Source organism: Plectropomus leopardus, chromosome 18, assembly GCF_026936395.1.
Source record: "Plectropomus leopardus strain MGB_pleo_1.0 chromosome 18, ASM2693639v1, whole genome shotgun sequence".
NCBI classification, from domain to species: domain Eukaryota; kingdom Metazoa; phylum Chordata; class Actinopteri; order Perciformes; family Serranidae; genus Plectropomus; species Plectropomus leopardus.
In genome coordinates, this window is record NC_142193.1 from 16,222,825 (window position 1) to 16,240,882 (window position 18,058).

Here is an 18,058-nt window from a genome sequence, read left to right on the forward strand (position 1 = left end):
GAAAGCATTTGTCCCACACAGATAAAATCCTTTTCAAAAGATGCATCTTTATATATTTTTCATTCAATTTACAAATTTAAACACGGAAGAGAGGTCATTTGGCAGGAGTTGACTGACATCCAGCAGAAAAACCAAAGAATATCACTGTCTGTGTTGGTTAGATGACAGTTAAAGTCAATATTTGTTTAAATTGCAGGCATACAGCCATCATAGCCCCAGCATCGTCCAGCTTTCCTCTTTACCGTTAGTACAGATGGCCTGTTCCTCTGACTTCTGGATACAGCCAAGACTTTCCTGTAGAAAAAACATAATTTATTAGGAGGACATAAAAGAAAATTTAGGAAATGGTTACTATCCTATTTTCTAACAATAACTCAGCATATAGTTATTTAAAGCTACAGTTGGTATCTTTGATAAAAATAACTCATATTTGCTGAAACTGTTTCTATATTGGGAAAGAAGTACATAAGATAGATGGGGGAAAAAAGTTTCTCCTACTCTTTCATGTTCCTACTTATTATAATGGCATTCACTAGAATAATACTGCCAAAAACAACCGATCAGAGCAGAGTAGTCTCTAACACAGCTGTCAATCACTGCTGGTGAACTGCAAGCAATGTATATAGGAATGTGATTTTTTATTATATATTTTTTATTCAAATATGAAAAAAGTTAGGTTTTTTTTTAGGTAAAAGTTAGCAGCTGTAGTTTTAATGGTTTCCCTCCAGCCACTTTTATTAGAAAAGCAGTCTTGACACAAAGATCAACAAAATGAAAAAAAGAAATCAAGAAGGGGGAATTTGCTGGTTCCTTCTCATATCAGGTACAAAGCATCTGATGTTTTACACAGGAAATCAGCATGTGCATTGGTGAATTGGAAGTGAAAACCTGCATGAGTCACTGAGGGGGCGTAACAGCCGAGCAATAATTAGAATATGGGGCTTTTTTACATCTAGACCACAGGAACAGATACCTAACCTGAAATAAAAACCTAATGTGCTTTAAGGGTGCAAAGCAGTAGTACTCATCTTAGGGCCCCTGGGCCAGATTTGATCTGTGATAGAGTGCTGGCCATTTTCTAATTCATATTAGGACATTTTTTTGTACTTTGAATGTAAATAAGGTGACAGAGTGCATAAAAGCATCAAAATAGAGCTCAAATCCACAAAGGGCAACTGCATACACCTCACCTGTGCACAGCTGCTGCTGCTGGATTTGCCTTGATTATTCATTCATTTGGTAAATCATATTAATATTTGTTCATTAACTGGCTCGCAGCCTCCTGTCATTTTTGCAAAAGTGACCCTGCGGCAAAGCAAGTTGAGTATCCCTGGTTGTCATGTCACGTACCTCTGGCAGTGGCGAGTCGATCTCGGCAGGTGACAGCTCCCTCTGCTGGTTACCACCTCTCTGACACAGGCAGCACAGGATCCGCTTGAATGTCTGCCGCATCTCGTTGTCTCGCAGGGAATAGATGATGGGGTTGACCAGAGAGTTGCACTCCGCTATCACCAAACAGAACTTCTCATAGGCGTTGGCGTGGCTGGCTTTACCCAGCAGCCCGTCCAGTAAGAGAGTGACGAGGCCGGGCATCCAGCAAATCACAAAGGCACCTGCAGAGATTAGAGATAGATTAGTGATAGAGTTGACAACAATACACTCACACCTTCCACAAAGTCAGCTGTGTACTTTCAGTTATCTGAAAGTACAGCTTCAGAGCATTAGGAAATATTTGCATCTGATTGCTTAATATCAAATTTGACTGCCATTTAGCCAATATTTGCCTCCAGGAGATGAGTCACCTGAATAATCAGAGGTATATTGTGACGAGAAATGTGACTTCCATGGTTTTTTTTTAAAAAACATGAAATAGCTTTGGTTATCACACTCTCACAAACAAACAAGCTAGAGCTGCAGAACTGGTTTCAGGGGGGAAGTGGGAGACTGCATGAAGCAATATGTGTAACAGCTGAGTAATAGCACTATTGGTAGACTTTTGACATCTTCAAAATATAAAATTTCCCTTAACAAACAAGTGATTTGCAAGAAGCCTTTACACCTTACTTTCTGATAAAATATCAATAAGGAAGCAGATGCATTTTTGTGAGAAAACTGATGTGAAATGTGCAAAAGTGCAAGAAAAGTGCAAAAATATAAGTCTAATATTTTGCAGAGTTGATGTGTATTTTTATAGTTAGCCAGCGCTAGACTTTGTTTTGTGCTTCATTAACAGCAAAAACCACACAAACGTGACCTTTGACCCAAAACTAACATTCAGCAGTTGATGTTTGCACACAAACAACCTCTCACCCAGGACCATGGAGATCGTTTTCATCAGGTTGATAACAGTCTGCCTGTGCTGCACGTCCAACGTGTGCTGAGATGCATACCATGTCTGGTATCTCACGTAGACGAAGATGCGAGTGTACATTGCCACCATGATAAGGAAAGTGAGCAGGTTGAGAACTGCCCAAAATATGAGGAAGCGGCGGCTGTAGAGAGGAGCGACGGTGGAGCAATCAGCCAGGTCGCACTCGCAGTTCCAAAACGTCGAGGGCACCAGGCCCATGATGATGCTCACAGCCCAGATGCAGACGATCAGCAGCACCACACGCCGCTTGGTCATCTTGCTGTGCAGCTGCATGGTGATGATGCTCTGGTGGCGCTCCACGGCGACAGCTAGCAGGTTGGCCACAGAGGCTGTCAGACTGATGTCGATTAAAGCCCCACGGATGTACCACTGCTCCTTGGTGAGTGTGCTGGTCCAGGGGCCCGTGTGCAACATCAAGTTGGCATAGGCGATACCAGCAAACAAGTCCGCCGCAGCCATGTTACCCAGGAGGTAGTAAATGGGGAAGTGGAAGAGGCGGTTTATAGAGATGGCCACCATCACCATCAGGTTGGCCAGGACTACGATTAGACATACTGTCAAGCCCAGTCCAATCACAACAAAGTCCCGCGTCGTCCACACTACGCTGATCTTCTTATCCACTAAATTGTAGAAGAAGGTGACATTGTTGCTGTAGTCACAGGTCGTCCACAGACTGCTCTCCATCGCCATCGCTGAGGACACAAAGCAGAGATGTCAGACTATGTACCAGTTAATTATAAGAGGTGCAAGAACAGATTGTGTATCGATATACGGCTTTATACTGAAAATCTTGGGGTGGCACCAAAACCAAGAGCTGTAATTGAATATCAGGAGTTTGATTAACTTGCTGAAGCAGATGGGCTTGTTGAAAACTGTCAAAATGGAAATACTGCCCCCCCCCCCCTTGTGGGTGCCACTGTCCACCTAGCACATATTCAATAATTACCATATATAATAGAGTTAAGACAAAAATGCATCCCTTTATCTCAAATATTATGCCATTAGACATTGGACATTACAATAAATTAAAAATAGTGACATAAGACTCCGTCTCAAACTCTTATTTTTGCTGAATTAAAAAATAAAGTACTTTACTGAGCTGTGGATTTTCAGAGAACAGTAACTGTCAACACATAACTTAACCGTTAGCGTGAACAGGACATTGTACAGATAACGATCAACAGTTGTGAAGGAGAACTTCAGGCTAGAGTGAGAAGTATGTGTTTTTACCACAGTGACAGTTGTGACTTGATAAAGCACTGCAATACTTTAACTCTTTGTGAACAGCTGTATGTAGAAAATGTCAGAAAGTAGTATAAAAAATGCTCATCAATGTTAACAGACGGAGCCAGCCCTTCCCATTATGGGATATAAACATTTGCTCAGGGTCTCCTGATCTTAATTTTTTTTTAAATGAACATGAAACAATGTAAAAATATATAAAATAAAAACGGAACTTTCTAAACAAGACCTGACAGTTGGTGCCTTTTTGCCAATAAGAGTAACAAAACAATATGCTCAGTGATGGGCAAAATGAACAATTTTAAGCAGGCTAAGTTATTTACTGTACCCAACTAAACAAGCACTCATGAGATTGTACGGTTTAAAAAAAAATAAATTCATAAGTTTAGGGGTTAACAGACAAATGTCAATTTTCCACCATGACTAGAGTTTATATTTTTTAAACGTGCGGAAACCTGCTAAAATTGGCTAAAGACTTATTTCCACAAGCCAGTGCACCTGAGCTGCGTACTTGTCTCTGTAGCAGACATGTCTTTATTTTTCTTTCTTCGTGTGTATTACATTCAACAGGCTAAAACAACAAGTTAGTACACGATAAAAAGCACCATGGAGGCCAGTGAAAATGTCATGGTGCTTACTTCTTTTTTTTCTCGCTGGTTAAAGGGCTAAATTAGCATAATATTGATTGCAACCTTTTCCCATCACATACAAAAGTCAGTGGTTGGTGGCTGTTAGTGGGGCTTTTGTGCGGTGAGAGTGGGGCTAAATACTTCATTATCTGTAGACTATTTAAAAATAGTGTTGCTGCTGATATAGTCATATGCTTATATGCTTATTTGTATATTATGTGTATTTAAACTGAAATTTAAAAATACTGCCTGGGGTCCTCAAAAGTCTAGGGCCAACCCTGCCTGGAGACCAAAGGTGACATTTTTAAATTGCTGGTTTTGTCCAACAAACAGTCCAAAACCTAAACATATTTAGCATTTTAAGACAGAAAAAGCTGTCAATCCTCAGATCTGAACAGCTGGAACCATCCTGCAGATTAATCCTTTGAAATGGGACCATATTAGTTTGAATTCATTCAAAAACATGGAGAGAAGGCAATGACCAATTTAACAAGAGAAAAATGCAAGAAACTATTTCAAAAAGTAAAAAAAAAAAGTAAATAAAGCAGAAAAGCAAAAAACAAAAACTATCCTGAAAAAAAAAATCTTTTTTCCTGAAGAATTATTTTTAGATATATAATTATACTATCTATAAATATAATTTTCTGTCAGGTTCTCTAATTTTCTGCTTATTTAAAAAAAAAAAAAAAACAACAACAACCAACTGTTTATTGATCATTTTTTTGGTCACCATTACATTTCTTGCCAATTTGTTAAGTACCTTCTGTTTTGCATAGATATCAAATGAATTTGCTCGGGTTTCAAAGGGTTAAGTCGCCTGTGAGGGAAACGCAGCACAATAAAACTGACGTCAGCTCAGGTTTCAAATGGTTAATATGTGGCAAGCAAACAATGAAAAAGCAGCTCCATACAATTTTACGATTAATTCTGCGATAACAACATTTTAAAAAATAAGAAACGTAATATTAACGTCACAATATAAAACAGTTTACCTCGACGAGACGTGTTTCAACTTGCAGTGAAACATGTGCCGCGGATACTAAAACGAAACTCGTGAGCCGAGCGCATCTAAGCTACTTTTAGACTTCCTATAGAAGAAATGTTTAATTATAAGAAACCTACCGCCAGTTTTAGAGTCTCCTCCATCCAGACAGGTCGCACATGAAACACGGGTCAGGAGCTGCCATCTGATGAAGGTGTTTGAGGTGCTGCTGTTTGTCCACACAGGTCGACGCCTCTGTGAATCATGCTTACTCAGATCAGCTGGACCCGATAGACAGGTAGCGGTGCTGCCTCTAAGTGCACCCGAAAACATCGGAAAAACCAGATTCAAAAAGTGGGTTTAACTATTTTTTAACTATAAAGAGGATATTTTGCTTTGACGAACCGCCTCAACATCTTACTCAAATTTGAGGTGTTGCTCAAAAAGTTTCAGCTAAAATCGGAAGCGTTTTACTCACTATTTGAAGTTAGTTTTGTGTGCGAAACAAAAACTCGGAGCTACAAGTTAAGTAGCATAAGCAATGACATACCAAAGCAGTGACAATGGGATTAAAATGCTTTCGCTCAAAATTACAACAGAATAAATTCCCAGTAATTCAGGAGGAGCACGTTAAGGCAGCAGAGCATACAAAACGAAAAACGTATTTTTTAGAGGCAACAAATCAGATATTTATACTGATAATAATAATTACAATTTTTAATTTTTAAGTAGCCTATAAATAAAGATAGTCAGAGCCCGAAAGCTGCCAACTATTGAAGCTGCTGAACATACTTAATAATATTTATTGTTACTCATATCTTAAAGACTTGGCCTTTGTTTTCTTTCATTTGAAATCAGCCTTTGACTAAAACTACCATATTTTCAGCAATAATTATTTAAGTGCACTGTGCCTTTAGGAATAAATTCATAAATAAATAAAAAATACTTCCAGGAAGTATCAGTATGGTTTTGTGTCTGACTTGAAGCTGGTATAAAATTAGTGTAAGGGCAATCCAGCCAACAGCACTCTTATAGGCTACATTTGTAAATTGTAAATGCTGCTTTTATATTGATCAGAAACAAGAATCACTTTAATCACTTAATCATCTCTTTAGCTTTTCCTCTAGAATCATTTCGACTCACACATTTCATTTATTTTTTAAAAGTATTCATCTTTTGGTAAATACGATTTTTCTCTTCTAAATCCTCTGACTGAGTATATATTTATTTCTTTAGATATGAACTCCTCTTTTATGTATTTAATGACTTTTATGGCGGCTATATTTAAGTATACATTTGTGTTTACTGCCCTCCAGTGGCCAAAGTGAGGAACTGCGACACTAGTGTAGATTGATAAATACAATTATAATAGTAATTAACTTGCATTTTTACAGTGATTATTACGAATGACGACTGTAACATCAGTATTAGTAATAAAGACACTGATATTCCAGAAAAGTTCTACTTCTGACATACAGAAGAATTTTTTTGATGACTACGCCTTTTTAGTGCTATTTTGAACAACATACTGTAGGTAGTTATACTATAGTATGAATGAATGAACTGATTAATTCATTAATCTTTATGTTTAAAAAAAACATTTATTGATTCATATGATTTTATTATGCTATTCTGGAAAAAAAATACTATGCCATATCTTTATGATATTTTGGAAGAAATACTATAATATGACTTGTTGATGATACTTTGAAAAACATTGTATAAAATGGTTTTTTTCTGCAATTTTTATAAACACACTATAGTATTCATTAAAAAAAAAATCATATTTGGACAACATACCATAGTATGACTTTTTTTTAAATCATATTTTGTATGACATACTATAGTATAGCAGTTTAATGTAATTTGGATGATATACTATAGTATAGCAGTTTTATTATATTTTAGACAACATACGTTAACAGAACTTTTTTTTGTCATATTTCTGATGGCATGCTATAGTATAGTATTTTATCATATTTGGGATGACATACTATCCTGTGATTCTTTCTTAAATTTCAAATGTCAAGAATTCATGTCAAGAATGTCATGAATTCTTGACATTTGAAATGTTTAAAATGTGTTTGTTGGGGGTTTTTTTTGGCATGTCATTTTTTGAGATTTTTGCCACACTATGGAATGGAATTTTTGGTCATTATTTCAGCATGCTATTTTACTATGTTTCGGGCTGTGTTTGCAAAATACTATGCGAGGTCTTGTCTGTGAATGCCATTGTATGAGGTCTGATGTGGTTTTGGCAGTTTTTTGGACCTGTCATTTTTTGACATTTACATACTATAGTACGGCATTTTTAGTCATTTTTTCAAGGTGCTATTTTATGGTGTTTTCGATATTTTTTCCAATATCTTTTGCTATGGTGTGTCTCTGCATACCATTTAAAATGGGTTAATGTGGTTTTCGGCAGTTTTTTGGACCTGTCATTTTTGGACATATTTGCCATACTATAGTACGGCATTTTTAGTCATTTTTTCAAGGTGCTATTTTATGGTGTTTTCGATATTTTTTCCAATATCTTTTGCTATGGTGTGTCTCTGCATACCATTTAAAATGGGTTAATGTGGTTTTCGGCAGTTTTTTGGACCTGTCATTTTTGGACATATTTGCCATACTATAGTATGGCATTTTCGGTCATTTTTCAAACATCCGGTTTTACTGTGTTTATGACTGTTAATGCAAAATCCTATGCTATGGCGTGTCTCTGCATGACATTTTAGATGGTTCAATGTGGTTTTTGGAAATTTTTTGGACTGGTCATTTTTTGACATTTTTGCCATACTATAGTATGGCATTTTTGGTAATTTTTTCAACATACTACTTCATTGTGTTTTTGGCCTTTTTTTTTGCAAAATCCAATGTTATGGTGTGTCTTTGCATGCTGTCTCATGTGTTTTAATGTGGTTTTCGGCAGGTTTTTAGACATGTCATATGTTGCAAAAATATCCAAAAAACATCATAATGATGCATGCTGAAAAAATGATCACAAAAGGCAAGGCTATAGTATGGTCAAAAATGTCCAAAAATGAAGAGTCCCAAAAACAGCTGAAAACAGCATAAAAAAGCATGCCGAGACGTGCTATAGCATAGTATTTTGGAAAAATTGCAGAAAAAAACCTCCATAAAAATGCATGTTTAAAAAATGAACAAAAAGGCAAGGCTATAGTATGGCACAAAATGTCCAAAAATGCCAAGTCCCAAAAACAGCTGAAAACACCTCAAAACAGCACCGAATAGCGTGTCTAGATGTGCTATAGCATAGTATTTTGCAGAAATTGCCAAAAACACCATAATAATGCATGTTGAAAAAATGACCAAAAAGGCAAGGCTATAGTATGGCAAAAATGTCCAAAAATGACAAGTCCCAAAAACAGCTGAAAACACCATAAAACAGCTTAAAAGAGCGTGCCAAGATGTGCTATAACAGAGTATTTTTGCAAAAATGGCCAAAAACACCATAATAATGCATGTTGAAAAAATGACCAAAAAGGCAAGGCTATATAGTGTGGCACAAAATGGCAAAAAATGCCAAGTCCCAAAAACAGCTGAAAACACCTCAAAACAGCATGAAATAGTGTTCCAAGACGTGCCATCACATAGTAATTTGGAAAAACAGTCAAAAACACCATAATAATGCATGTTGAAAAAAAAGACCAAAAAGGCAAGGCTATAGTATGGCAAAAATGTCCAAAAATGACAAGTCCCAAAAACAGCTGAAAACACCTCAAAACAGCACGGAATAGCGTGTCTAGATGTGCTATAGCATAGTATTTTGCAGAAATTGCCAAAAACACCATAATAATGCATGTTGAAAAAATGACCAAAAAGGCAAGGCTATAGTATGGCAAAAAAATGTCCAAAAAATGCCAAGTCCCAAAAACAGCTGAAAACACCTCAAAACAGCATAAAATAGTGTTCCAAGACGTGCCATCACATAGTATTTTGCAAAAACGGTCAAAAACACCATAATAATGCATGTTGAAAAAATGACCAAAAAGGCAAGGCTATAGTATGGCAAAAATGTCCAAAAATGACCAGTCCCAAAAACAGCTGAAAACACCTCAAAACAGCACAGAATAGCATGTCAAGATGTGCTATAGCATAGTATTTTGCAGAAATTGCCAAAAACACCATAATAATGCATGTTGAAAAAATGACCCAAAAGGCAAGGCTATAGTATGGCTAAAATGCCAAAAAATGCCAAGTCCCAAAAACAGCTGAAAACACCTCAAAACAGCATGAAATAGTGTTCCAAGACGTGCCATCACATAGTAATTTGGAAAAACAGTCAAAAACACCATAATAATGCATGTTGAAAAAAAAGACCAAAAAGGCAAGGCTATAGTATGGCAAAAATGTCCAAAAATGACAAGTCCCAAAAACAGCTGAAAACACCTCAAAACAGCACAGAATAGCGTGTCTAGATGTGCTATAGCATAGTATTTTGCAGAAATTGCCAAAAACACCATAATAATGCATGTTGAAAAAATGACCAAAAAGGCAAGGCTATAGTATGGCAAAAAAATGTCCAAAAATGACAAGTCCCAAAAACAGCTGAAAACACCCCAAAACAGCATAAAATAGTGTGCCAAGACGTGCCATCACATAGTATTTTGCAAAAACGGTCAAAAACACCATAATAATGCATGTTGAAAAAATGACCAAAAAGGCAAGGCTATAGTATGGCAAAAATGTCCAAAAATGACCAGTCCCAAAAACAGCTGAAAACACCTCAAAACAGCACAGAATAGCATGTCAAGATGTGCTATAGCATAGTATTTTGCAGAAATTGCCAAAAACACCATAATAATGCATGTTGAAAAAATGACCAAAAAGGCAAGGCTATAGTATGGCTAAAATGTCCAAAAATGACCAGTCCCAAAAACAGCTGAAAACACCTCAAAACAGCATGAAATAGTGTGCCAAGATGTGCCATCACATAGTATTTTGCAAAACAGTCAAAACACCATAATAATGCATGTTGAAAAAATGACCAAAAAGGCAAGGCTATAGTATGGCAAAATGTCCAAAATGACCAGTCCAAAACAGCTGAAACACCTCAAAACAGCATAGAATAAATGCCATCACATAGTATTTTGCAAAAATTCAAAACACCATAATAATGCATGTTGAAAAAATGACCAAAAGGCAAGGCTATAGTATGGCAAAATGTCCAAAAATGACAAGTCCCAAAAACAGCTGAAAACACCTCAAAACAGCACAGAATAGCGTGTCAAGATGTGCTATAGCATAGTATTTTGCAGAAATTGCCATAAACACCATAATAATGCATGTTGAAAAAAAAGACCAAAAAGGCAAGGCCATAGTATGGCAAAAATGTCCAAAAAAGACAAGTCCCAAAAACAGCTGAAAACACCTCAAAACAGCACAGAATAGCGTGTCAAGATGTGCTATAGCATAGTATTTTGCAGAAATTGCCAAAAACACCATAATAATGCATGTTGAAAAAAAAGACCAAAAAGGCAAGGCTATTGTATGGCAAAAATGTCCAAAAATGCCAAGTCCCAAAAACAGCTGAAAACACCTCAAAACAGCATGAAATAGTGTTCCAAGACGTGCCATCACATAGTAATTTGGAAAAACGGTCAAAAACACCATAATAATGCATGTTGAAAAAATGACCAAAAAGGCAAGGCTATAGTATGGCAAAAAAATGCCAAAAAATGCCAAGTCCCAAAAACAGCTGAAAACACCTCAAAACAGCACAGAATAGTGTTCCAAGACGTGCCATCACATAGTAATTTGGAAAAACAGTCAAAAACACCATAATAATGCATGTTGAAAAAATGACCAAAAAGGCAAGGCTATAGTATGGCAAAAATGTCCAAAAATGACAAGTCCCAAAAACAGCTGAAAACACCTCAAAACAGCACAGAATAGCGTGTCTAGACGTGCTATGGCATAGTATTTTGCAGAAATGGCCAAAAACACCTTAATAATGCATGTTGAAAAAATGACCAAAAAGGCAAGGCTATAGTATGGCACAAATGTCCAAAAATGACAAGTCCCAAAAACAGCTGAAAACACCTCGAAGAAGAATAAAATAATGTGCAAAGACATGCCATCACATAGTATTTTGCAAAACCGGTCAAAAACACCATAATAATGCATGTTGAAAAAATGACCAAAAAGGCAAGGCTATAGTATGGCAAAAATGTCCAAAAATGACAAGTCCCAAAAACAGCTGAAAACACCTCGAAGAAGAATAAAATAGTGTGCCAAGACGTGCCATCACATAGTATTTTGCAAAAACGGTCAAAAACACCATAATAATGCATGTTGAAAAAATGACCAAAAAGGCAAGGCTATAGTATGGCAAAAATGTCCAAAAATGACAAGTTCCAAAAACAGCTGAAAACACCCGAAAACAGCATAAAATAGTGTGCAAAGGCGTGCCATCACATAGTGTTTTGCAAAAACGGTCAAAAACGCCATGATAATGCATGTTGAAAAAATGACCAAAAAGGCAAGGCTATAGTATGGCAAAAATGTCCAAAAATGACCAGTCCCAAAAACAGCTGAAAACACCTCAAAACAGCACAGAATAGCGTGTCTAGATGTGCTATAGCATAGTATTTTGCAGAAATTGCCAAAAACACCATAATAATGCATGTTGAAAAAAAAGACCAAAAAGGCAAGACTATAGTATGGCAAAAAAATGCCAAAAATGCCAAGTCCCAAAAACAGCTGAAAACACCATAAAACAGCTTAAAAGAGCCTGCCAAGACGTGCTATAACAGAGTATTTTGCAAAAATGGCCAAAAACACCATAATAATGCATGTTGAAAAATGACCAAAAAGGCAAGGCTATAGTATGGCACAAAATGGCATAAAAATGCCAAGTCCCAAAAACAGCTGAAAACACCTCAAAGAAGAATAAAATAGTGTGCCAAGACGTGCCATCACATAGTATTTTGTAAAAACGGTCAAAAACACCATAATAATGCATGTTGAAAAAATGACCAAAAAGGCAAGGCTATAGTATGGCAAAAATGTCCAAAAATGACCAGTCCCAAAAACAGCTGAAAACACCTCAAAACAGCATAAAATAGTGTGCCAAGATGTGCCATCACATAGTATTTTGCAAAAACGGTCAAAAACACCATAATAATGCATGTTGAAAAAATGACCAAAAAGGCAAGGCTATAGTATGGCAAAAATGTCCAAAAATGACCAGTCCCAAAAACAGCTGAAAACACCTCAAACAGCACAGAATAGCGTGTCAAGATGTGCTATAGCATAGTATTTTGCAGAAATTGCCAAAAACACCATAATAATGCATGTTGAAAAAATGACCAAAAAGGCAAGGCTATAGTATGGCAAAAATGTCCAAAAATGACAAGTCCCAAAAATAGCTGAAAACACCTAAAAAAAAGAATAAAATAGTGTGCCAAGACGTGCCATCACATAGTATTTTGTAAAAACGGTCAAAAACACCATAATAATGCATGTTGAAAAAATGACCAAAAAGGCAAGGCTATAGTATGGCAAAAATGTCCAAAAATGACAAGTTCCAAAAACAGCTGAAAACACCCGAAAACAGCATAAAATAGTGTGCAAAGGCGTGCCATCACATAGTGTTTTGCAAAAACGGTCAAAAACGCCATGATAATGCATGTTGAAAAAATGACCAAAAAGGCAAGGCTATAGTATGGCAAAAATGTCCAAAAATGACAAGTCCCAAAAACAGCTGAAAACACCTCGAAGAAGAATAAAATAGTGTGCCAAGATGTGCCATCACATAGTATTTTGCAAAAACGGTCAAAAACACCATAATAATGCATGTTGAAAAAATGACCAAAAAGGCAAGGCTATAGTGTGGCACAAAATGGCAAAAAATGCCAAGTCCCAAAAACAGCTGAAAACACCTCAAAACAGCATGAAATAGTGTTCCAAGACATGCCATCACATAGTAATTTGGAAAAACAGTCAAAAACACCATAATAATGCATGTTGAAAAAAAAGACCAAAAAGGCAAGGCTATAGTATGGCAAAAATGTCCAAAAATGACAAGTCCCAAAAACAGCTGAAAACCTCAAAACAGCACAGAATAGCGTGTCAAGATTTGCTATAGCATAGTATTTTGCAGAAATTGCCAAAGACACCATAATAATGCATGTTGAAAAAATGACCAAAAAGGCAAGGCTATAGTATGGCACAAAATGGCATAAAAATGCCAAGTCCCAAAAACAGCTGAAAACACCTCAAAACAGTATGAAATAGTGTTCCAAGACGTGCCATCACATAGTAATTTGGAAAAACTGTCAAAAACACCATAATAATGCATGTTGAAAAAAAAGACCAAAAAGGCAAGGCTATAGTATGGCAAAAATGTCCAAAAATGACAAGTCCCAAAAACAGCTGAAAACACCCGAAAACAGCATAAAATAGTGTGCCAAGACGTGCTATCACATAGTGTTTTGCAAAAATGGTCAAAAACACCATAATAATGCATGTTGAAAAAATGACCAAAAAGGCAAGGCTATAGTATGGCAAAAATGTCCAAAAATGACCAGTCCCAAAAACAGCTGAAAACACCTCAAAACAGCACAGAATAGCGTGTCTAGATGTGCTATAGCATAGTATTTTGCAGAAATTGCCAAAAACACCATAATAATGCATGTTGAAAAAATGACCAAAAAGGCAAGGCTATAGTATGGCAAAAATGTCAAAAAATGACAAGTCCCAAAAACAGCTGAAAACACCTCAAAGAAGAATAAAATAGTGTGCCAAGACGTGCCATCACATAGTATTTTGTAAAAACGGTCAAAAACACCATAATAATGCATGTTGAAAAAATGACCAAAAAGGCAAGGCTATAGTATGGCAAAAATGTCCAAAAATGACAAGTTCCAAAAACAGCTGAAAACACCCGAAAACAGCATAAAATAGTGTGCAAAGGCGTGCCATCACATAGTGTTTTGCAAAAACGGTCAAAAACGCCATGATAATGCATGTTGAAAAAATGACCAAAAAGGCAAGGCTATAGTATGGCAAAAATGTCCAAAAATGACAAGTCCCAAAAACAGCTGAAAACACCTCGAAGAAGAATAAAATAGTGTGCCAAGATGTGCCATCACATAGTATTTTGCAAAAACGGTCAAAAACACCATAATAATGCATGTTGAAAAAATGACCAAAAAGGCAAGGCTATAGTGTGGCACAAAATGGCAAAAAATGCCAAGTCCCAAAAACAGCTGAAAACACCTCAAAACAGCATGAAATAGTGTTCCAAGACATGCCATCACATAGTAATTTGGAAAAACAGTCAAAAACACCATAATAATGCATGTTGAAAAAAAAGACCAAAAAGGCAAGGCTATAGTATGGCAAAAATGTCCAAAAATGACAAGTCCCAAAAACAGCTGAAAACACCTGAAAACAGCACCGAATAGCGTGTCTAGATGTGCTATAGCATAGTATTTTGCAGAAATTGCCAAAAACACCATAATAATGCATGTTGAAAAAATGACCAAAAAGGCAAGGCTATAGTATGGCAAAAATGTCCAAAAATGACCAGTCCCAAAAACAGCTGAAAACACCTCAAAACAGCACAGAATAGCGTGTCTAGATGTGCTATAGCATAGTATTTTGCAGAAATTGCCAAAAACACCATAATAATGCATGTTGAAAAAATGACCAAAAAGGCAAGGCTATAGTATGGCAAAAAAATGTCCAAAAAATGACAAGTCCCAAAAACAGCTGAAAACACCTCAAAACAGCTTAAAAGAGCGTGCCAAGACGTGCTATAACATAGTATTTTGCGAAAATGGCCAAAAACACCATAATAATGCATGTTGAAAAAATGACCAAAAAGGCAAGGCTATAGTGTGGCACAAAATGGCAAAAAATGCCAAGTCCCAAAAACAGCTGAAAACACCTCAAAACAGCATGAAATAGTGTTCCAAGACGTGCCATCACATAGTAATTTGGAAAAACAGTCAAAAACACCATAATAATGCATGTTGAAAAAAAAGACCAAAAAGGCAAGGCTATAGTATGGCAAAAATGTCCAAAAATGACAAGTCCCAAAAACAGCTGAAAACACCTCAAAACAGCACAGAATAGCGTGTCAAGATTTGCTATAGCATAGTATTTTGCAGAAATTGCCAATGACACCATAATAATGCATGTTGAAAAAATGACCAAAAAGGCAAGGCTATAGTATGGCAAAAAAATGTCCAAAAAATGACAAGTCCCAAAAACAGCTGAAAACACCTCAAAACAGCATAAAATAGTGTTCCAAGACGTGCCATCACATAGTATTTTGCAACAACAGTCAAAAACACCATAATAATGCATGTTGAAAAAATGACCAAAAAGGCAAGGCTATAGTATGGCAAAAAATGCCAAAAAAAGACCAGTCCCAAAAACAGCTGAAAACACCTCAAAACAGCACAGAATAGCATGTCAAGATGTGCTATAGCATAGTATTTTGCAGAAATTGCCAAAAACACCATAATAATGCATGTTGAAAAAATGACCCAAAAGGCAAGGCTATAGTATGCTAAAATGCCAAAAAATGCCAAGTCCAAAACAGCGGAAAACAACTCAAAACAGCATGAAATAGTGTTCCAAGACGTGCCATCACATAGTAATTTGGAAAAACAGTCAAAAACACCATAATAATGCATGTTGAAAAAAAAGACCAAAAAGGCAAGGCTATAGTATGGCAAAAATGTCCAAAAATGACAAGTCCCAAAAACAGCTGAAAACACCCGAAAACAGCATAAAATAGTGTGCCAAGACGTGCTATCACATAGTGTTTTGCAAAAATGGTCAAAAACACCATAATAATGCATGTTGAAAAAATGACCAAAAAGGCAAGGCTATAGTATGGCAAAAATGTCCAAAAATGACAAGTCCCAAAAACAGCTGAAAACACCATAAAACAGCTTAAAAGAGCCTGCCAAGACGTGCTATAACAGAGTATTTTGCAAAAATGGCCAAAAACACCATAATAATGCATGTTGAAAAATGACCAAAAAGGCAAGGCTATAGTATGGCAAGAAATGCCAAAAAATGACCAGTCCCAAAAACAGCTGAAAAAACCTCAAAACAGAATAAAATAGTGTGCAAAGACGTGCCATGACATAGTATTTTGCAAAACCGGTCAAAAACACCATAATAATGCATGTTGAAAAAATGACCAAAAAGGCAAGGCTATAGTATGGCAAAAATGTCCAAAAATGACAAGTCCCAAAAACAGCTGAAAACACCTCAAAACAGCACAGAATAGCGTGTCTAGATGTGCTATAGCATAGTATTTTGCAGAAATTGCCAACAACACCATAATAATGCATGTTGAAAAAATCTGCAAAAAGGCAAGGCTATAGTATGGCAAAAAATGTCCAAAAAATGACAAGTCCCAAAAACAGCTGAAAACACCTCAAAACAGAATAAAATAGTATGCAAAGACGTGCCATCACATAGTATTTTGCAAAAACAGTCAAAAACACCATAATAATGCATGTTGAAAAAATGACCAAAAAGGCAAGGCTATAGTATGGCAAAAATGTCAAAAAATGACAAGTCCCAAAAACACCTGAAAACACCTCGAAGAAGAATAAAATAGTGTGCCAAGACGTGCCATCACATAGTATTTTGCAAAAACGGTCAAAAACACCATAATAATGCATGTTGAAAAAAAAGACCAAAAAGGCAAGGCTATAGTATGGCAAAAATGTCCAAAAATGACAAGTCCCAAAAACAGCTGAAAACACCTCAAAACAGCACAGAATAGCGTGTCAAGATTTGCTATAGCATAGTATTTTGCAGAAATTGCCAAAGACACCATAATAATGCATGTTGAAAAAATGACCAAAAAGGCAAGGCTATAGTATGGCAAAAAAATGTCCAAAAAATGACAAGTCCCAAAAACAGCTGAAAACACCTCAAAACAGCACCGAATAGCGTGTCTAGATGTGCTATAGCATAGTATTTTGCAGAAATTGCCAAAAACACCATAATAATGCATGTTGAAAAAATCTGCAAAAGGGCAAGGCTATAGTATGGCAAAAAATGTCCAAAAAATGCCAAGTCCCAAAAACAGCGGAAAACACCTCAAAACAGAATAAAATAGTATGCAAAGACGTGCCATCACATAGTATTTTGCAAAAACAGTCAAAAACACCATAATAATGCATGTTGAAAAAATGACCAAAAAGGCAAGGCTATAGTATGGCAAAAATGTCCAAAAATGACAAGTCCCAAAAACAGCTGAAAACACCCGAAAACAGCATAAAATAGTGTGCAAAGGCGTGCCATCACATAGTGTTTTGCAAAAACGGTCAAAAACGCCATAATAATGCATGTTGAAAAAATGACCAAAAAGGCAAGGCTATAGTATGGCAAAAATGTCCAAAAATGACAAGTCCCAAAAACAGCTGAAAACACCATAAAACAGCTTAAAAGAGCCTGCCAAGACGTGCTATAACAGAGTATTTTGCAAAAATGGCCAAAGACACCATAATAATGCATGTTGAAAAATTACCAAAAAGGCAAGGCTATAGTGTGGCACAAAATGGCATAAAAATGCCAAGTCCCAAAAACAGCTGAAAACACCTCAAAACAGCATGAAATAGTGTTCCAAGATGTGCCATCACATAGTAATTTGGAAAAACTGTCAAAAACACCATAATAATGCATGTTGAAAAAAAAGACCAAAAAGGCAAGGCTATAGTATGGCAAAAATGTCCAAAAATGACAAGTCCCAAAAACAGCTGAAAACACCTCAAAACAGCACCGAATAGCGTGTCTAGATGTGCTATAGCATAGTATTTTGCAGAAATTGCCAAA

General features: G+C 36.3%; 1 protein-coding gene across 1 annotated transcript; it reads right to left on the reverse strand.

Moving 5' to 3' along the window:
• Positions 1-27: 27 nt before the first annotated feature.
• lpar2a (lysophosphatidic acid receptor 2a) lies at positions 28-5,525 on the reverse strand. The gene is made up of 4 exons (XM_042504814.2): positions 5,365-5,525; positions 2,311-3,063; positions 1,351-1,613; positions 28-294 (listed from the first exon to the last, which is right to left on the reverse strand). The coding sequence occupies exons 2-4, from the start codon at positions 3,059-3,061 to the stop codon at positions 208-210; spliced, it is 1,101 nt and encodes a 366-aa protein (XP_042360748.1). The 5' UTR covers positions 3,062-3,063; positions 5,365-5,525; the 3' UTR covers positions 28-207.
• Between the last annotated feature and the right edge of the window lie 12,533 nt (positions 5,526-18,058).